Genomic DNA, 6,000 nt, shown 5'->3' on the forward strand with positions numbered 1-6,000 from the left:
ACCTCTGTAGCTGCAGGCACTGTGGAGCAATTCATCCATTTTTTTTATAGAAGCACTGGAGTGCATATTGCTCCATTTTCCAGCCTTCTAATATACCTGCTCTTTGTTTACATTAGAAGACTGTCAAGTCACTCCTACTGTAGGAGGGAGGAGCAGGAATGCTTCTGCTATGAATCTGAGGAAGAATTGCTCCCCAGTGCCTGCAGCTGCAGAGGTCAGTGAGGGCTTTATTTTAAACATATATACTGCATGATAAGAATATGTAATATTGTGATATATGTGTGTAGCTCTACCCTTAACTGGTTCTTTCCAAAAACAGTGCAGAGGCTGCCAGTCATGCAGCAAGAATCCATTCCCTCCGGCTCATTGAACAGTCTAGTAGGAGGGGATAGGGTGGTACGGGATACTCCAGAAATACTCCATAAGAACACACTTTACTAAGTGAAACTTCTTTGAACAGTCTTTAAGCCAGAAACAAAGGGAAATACTTATGCTGAGATACAGAAGCAGCCTCAGAATGAGCTACAGCTGGCACCCCAGAACAAGAACAACACACTCACTAAATCTTGAGCTTGGGTCTGTACTCACAATACCCTGGGCAGCTGCACCCCTCCCAGGTTCAACCAGACACTGCTAAGTGAGTTCTTCAAACCAGATCTTTAGCTTCAGAAGAAATTAGGAACAGGCTCAGCCACAGCTGGGTCCTCGATGAACATCAGCAGACTCCAGCAGGACTGCCTCAAAGGGGCCGTAGACCCTGAGGTTGGAAACTCCTCCAGCAGGATAAGACTACGGTTGCTCCTGTCCTCAGACTATTTATGTTCCACTCCAGCCACCTACTGTGCACATGTCCCCAGGGATTAGCTGCAGCATAATAAATATATAAGCTACCCATCTGAATCTGCAGGCAGAAACAATCAAACCTTCAGCCTGTGGGACCTAGAACAGCCCAAACAAATCAACAGCTGCTCCAATGATTACAGAGGAGCCAAAAAAAGCACTAAATTTACCTATGATCCTAGCGGCCTATCTAGGAGGGTGCTACGTATGATAAATGGCCCCTATCCTGTTTCTTTTGAAGTTGGGAAGTAGGATACATACTGCGTGCCTCCTTCTTCTCAGCTGAACTAAGGTTTAACTCGTCGTGTTGGTCAGTGCTCCCCTCTACTCCATGTCTTTCAAAAAATAATGGATCATCTTCACTTAATTCTTCATCGGAGTCTTCTTCCGCAGCTCCTACTCCCAGGAGTTTGACGGCGGCTAGCTGTGCAAATCTGTAAGCAGAAGAAAAAAAAAGGCACAAATGTTTGTGAACATTAGAGAAGGATACAAAAAAGAACTAAGCAAAAGCATATCTATTTATCCTTTCATAGATTTATCAGTAACAATTTTGCAGCTTTTTATGGATTGATCAGAACCATAAAACATAAGTTACTTTTATTGGCTAACTGAATATTTAATTCCAGTGTCTGAGCTGTAATAAAATGAACATACTATAAAATAATCCACCAAGGCCTTGTAACGCTCTAATACATACGGTAAATCATACCCATCAGTTACATGCCGTGACTTACACTACCTAGCACCAAAGCTAGAAACCTCTCCTGCACACATTTCCACATCATATTACCGCTTAGCAACATCCTTTGGGGTCTCCCCAGCCTCATTGGTGATATTGTAGTCAGCCCCCATCTCCAGGAGCCACTGTAGGCATTCAATCCGACCTTGTCCTGCCGCTGAGAAGGAAAGGACAGAGATTACAAATCTGAATTGGGGTTTCTGTAGGTACATAGAGGACCCAAACCTTTCTCAAGTATGTCTGGTTTGAAATCAGCAACATGGGCTTCCTCCAAGTACACTCATTTCTTCTCATAACCTCCCAAAATGGGCTTTAATGGAAAAATCTAACTTTATTTTTATAATTCTGAAGAGCACTCTAGTTAACCACTTCCAGTCTAGACACTTTCACCCCCATCCTGCCCAGGCCAATTTTCAGCTTTCAGTGCTGTCACAATTTGAATGAAAATTCCGCAGTCATACAACACTGCACCCATATGAATTTTTTAGCATTTTTTTGAGACAGATAAAACTTTATTTTGATGGTATTTATTCAGCACTGGGATTTTAATTTTTTTTGCTATATAAATGAAAAAGTCCAAAAAATTGGTGTTTTTCTAATAAAATTTTGCAAATAAATAATCTTTCTTTATAAATCCTGGCCAAACTGTATTCAGTTATCTTTTTAGTAAAAAAAATAACTCAAATTAGTTTATAACCAAAACTTATAATTTTTAAAACTTTTACATTTTTATTTTTTGATATTATTATTTATGCTTTTTGATTTTTTAACATACTGTCAGCCTAGCAGTACAGTGTCACCATAGTGACACTGTACTACTTATGGGGGGTGATGAAGATTTTTTTTTTTTTTTTTTTTACACTGATTGCTTTTACACCCATAAAGGCTGTAAAAACAATAATTTCTTCTCTCTGTCTGTATTCTTGCAGCCATTAAGAAATACTGAGAGAGCTGTGATTGGTCACAGCTTGTCACATGGTACAAGGCTGTTGTGAATAGTCTTGTACCATATGATCTCTGTGATCAGTCACAGAGTTCACACGTGGTAAGCAATGATGTTAGAAGTGACATCTTGCTTACACTAATTCATGTGATCACTGATTGGCCAATCAGTAATCACATGATCAGGACCTCACACAGAGGTCCCGTACAGCGATGCGGTGTGCTCCCAGGGAGCGCGCACAATCCAAAATGGTGGGCGCCGTTTATGTACGGCAACCCGCCCCTGCACTGCCACTGTCCGGCCGTTTATATACAGCGGCCGGACGGGAAGTGGTTAATATTTCTTTCGTAACAGTAGTAGAATATTGTACCACGTCATTAATGCAGAAACTTTGAAGTTGAAATGATACCTTTTTTGCGATTTCCCCGTGTTTTCTGTCTTTAAAGTGGAGCTCACTCAAAAAGTGAAGTACCGCTAATTCTCTCCCTCCCCACAGCCTGTAACTGATTTGCAGGTTTTTTGCAGGGAAGCAAAGCGAGTGCCATTTTTTTGTCAGTACCCAATTCCAACTCCCTCAACCTAGGTAAGGATGGCGTTGCCTGTAGACTTACATGGAGTTTCTGAACAGGTCCACTTGAAAAACTGACAAGTGAACCTGATTGAACCTCCCATGTGAAAGGGGCCTTATTGTTGCTTCCCTTACTTTTCATTTTTTATGAATGATGGCGTGTCAAGCCAACTAATGGTGTACATATGCTTTACTAACATAACATACATACAGCTGCATTTTATATTTGCTGTAATGTTCAATACAAAATCAACTAACTACAAAAAAAACTCCATCCAGACTGCATCCAGTGTTAGGAAATGATCCTTTAACGCCCAAGACAAAGATGGAAGGGACCATACCCAATGAAAATAGTATCAGTAGTAGTAACCAGCATGTATTTATGAAAGATCATTCTTGCCAGACCAACCTATTAACATTCTAAGAGAAGGTGAGCTGTAATTCGGATAGAGGAAAGCCCATGGGCGTAGTGTACATACCCAGTGAGTGCTTAATCTACCAGTTAAGGTCTTTTCGCATTGATGATATTGTATGTACTTGGATAGAAAACTGGTAACAGGAGTGTGTCCAGAGGGTGGTAATTAACCCCTTGGCGCAGGCGCCTCCCAGCCCTTTAAGGGTTCCAGAAGCCGGGAGGCGGGGTGGGGTTTTAGGGTCATGTGACCGCCATGATTCGCTGTCACGGCGGTCACATGATCGGGAAAGGTCCCGATCAAAAGAAAAGATCGGGACCTTTCCGTAAGTACCGAATGTGTGTGCTGGGAGCGCACAGGGTGTGCGCTCTCAGCACGTTTTTTTTTAATAGAACGCAAATGTGCGGCCGCTTGGCGTCTAGGCCCAGACGCCAAGAGGCCGCACAGTTGCGTTCGGCCGGCGCCAAGAGGTTAATGGCATTATTTTCTGAATGGTCTGAGTTGTGAACGGGGTGCACAAGGGTTCTGTCCTTCAGTCTTTAGAACCATTTTATAGTATTACTTTTACCTTTATGTAGTGGTGTGGAGCCCCGGGCATCTCGCTCATTGATGTTGATAATTCCACTTTCCACCAGCTTTCGAAGTGTTACCAAGTCACCTTTGAAGGCAGCAACATGAGCAGGAAATGCCAAATCTGAAAAAAAAAATTTAAATGAAGGGTGCTGTCTATAAAATTCAATGTCACAGAAGTCTGTCGGGCAAATGAATGTGATTATTCTTCACTGAACATATTTTGTCTGCTTAATAATTCAAGTATCAAGAAAAAGTAAAAAAAAAAAAACACTGTATGTAGCTAGATCAGGTTGGGTGTGCACCATCTTTTCTTGCCTTCCTGAAGTTGATGATGTAACATGAAATGTGGCGTGTAATCTTGAAACTGTATGAAGATGATAAAATCCTTTATGTTACTGCCCATTGGCCTGTTGAATTCATCCAGCGTTGCATCATTTGAAACAATCTTGAAACCTTGTACAGTGAAGGAAATAAGTATTTGATCCCCTGCTGATTTTGAATGTTTGCCCACTCACAATGAAATGATCAGTCTAAAAATCGAATGGTAGAGGATCAAATATTTATTTCCCTCATGAACATGCAGATCAGTGCATCATTTGTTAGACATGCATTTCTTCTGAATTTTTTGCTGCTATTCTGTCTCTCAGTGTTACAATATACCGAACATTCGATTTTTAGACTGATCATTTCTTTGTGAGTGGGCAAACATTCAAAATAAGCAAGGGGTCAAATACGCATTTCCTTCCCTGTGTGTGTGTGTATGTGTGTGTGTGTATATATATATATATATATATATATATATATATATATATATATATACACACATACATACATACATACATATATATATATATATATATATATACACAGTGGGGATCGAATGTTTGGGCACCCCAGCTAAAAATTTGTATTAATGTGCATAAAGAAGCCAAGGAAAGATGGAAAAATCTCCAAAAGGCATCAAATTACAGATTAGACATTCTTATAATATGTCAACAAAAGTTAGATTTTATTTCCATCATTTACACTTTCAAAATAACAGAAAACAAAAAAATGGCGTCTGCAAAAGCTTGGGCACCCTGCAGAGTTAATATCTTGTACTGCCCCCTTTGTCAAGTATCACAGCTTGTAAACGCTTTTTGTAGCCAGCCAAGAGTCTTTCAATTCTTGTTTGAGGTATCTTTGCCCATTCTTCCTTACAAAAATCTTCCAGTTCTTTGAGATTTCTGGGCTGTCTGTCACGCACTGCTCTTTTAAGGTCTATCCATAGATTTTCAATTATGTTGAGGTCAGGAGATTGTGAAGGCCATGGCAAAACCTTCAGTTTACGCCTCTTGATGTAATCCCCCGTGGATTTCGAGGTGTGTTTAGGATCATTATCCATTTGTAGAAGCCATCCTCTCTTTAACTTCAGCTTTTTCACAGATGGCATCAAGTTACCATCCAAAATTTGCTGAAATTTTATTGAATCCATTTTTCCTTCTACTCGTGAGATGTTCCCTGTGCCACTGGCTGCAACACAACCCCAAAGCATGATTGATCCAACCCCATGCTTAACAGTTGGACAGAGGTTCTTTTCATTAAATTCTGTGCCCCTTCTTCTCCAAACGTACCTTTGCTCATTCCGGCCAAAAAGTTCAATTTTAACCTCATCGGTCCACAGAACTTGTTTCCAAAATGCATCAGGCTTGTCTATATGTTCATTTGCAAAGTTCAAACGATGATTTTTGTGGTGAGGACGTAGAAGAGGTTTTCTGCTGATGACTCTTCCATGAAGACCATATTTGTACAAGTATCTCTTTATAGTAGAATAGTGTACCACAACTCCAGTGTCTGCCAGATCTTTCTGGAGGGATCGTGCAGTCAAACGTGGGTTTTGAATTGTTTTTCTCACAATCCTGCGAGCTGTTCTGTCTGATATTTT

At 40.6% G+C, this 6,000-nt stretch overlaps 1 protein-coding gene across 1 annotated transcript in view; it reads right to left on the reverse strand.

Moving 5' to 3' along the window:
* The window catches only part of ANKRD42 (ankyrin repeat domain 42), a 61,932-nt gene that overhangs the window by 20,454 nt on the left and 35,478 nt on the right, over positions 1-6,000 (reverse strand). Inside the window, exons 7-9 of the mRNA XM_089676772.1 lie at positions 4,072-4,197; positions 1,631-1,736; positions 1,102-1,274 (exon numbers count right to left, since the gene is read on the reverse strand). Of these exons, the coding sequence (XP_089532898.1) occupies positions 1,102-1,274; positions 1,631-1,736; positions 4,072-4,197 (405 nt within the window). The remainder of the gene's footprint in view (positions 1-1,101; positions 1,275-1,630; positions 1,737-4,071; positions 4,198-6,000) is intronic.

Source organism: Staurois parvus, unplaced genomic scaffold (genome assembly GCF_062004578.1).
Source record: "Staurois parvus isolate SC_StPar_1 unplaced genomic scaffold, SC_StPar_1.0 ptg000173l, whole genome shotgun sequence".
Classification (NCBI taxonomy): Eukaryota; Metazoa; Chordata; class Amphibia; order Anura; family Ranidae; genus Staurois; species Staurois parvus.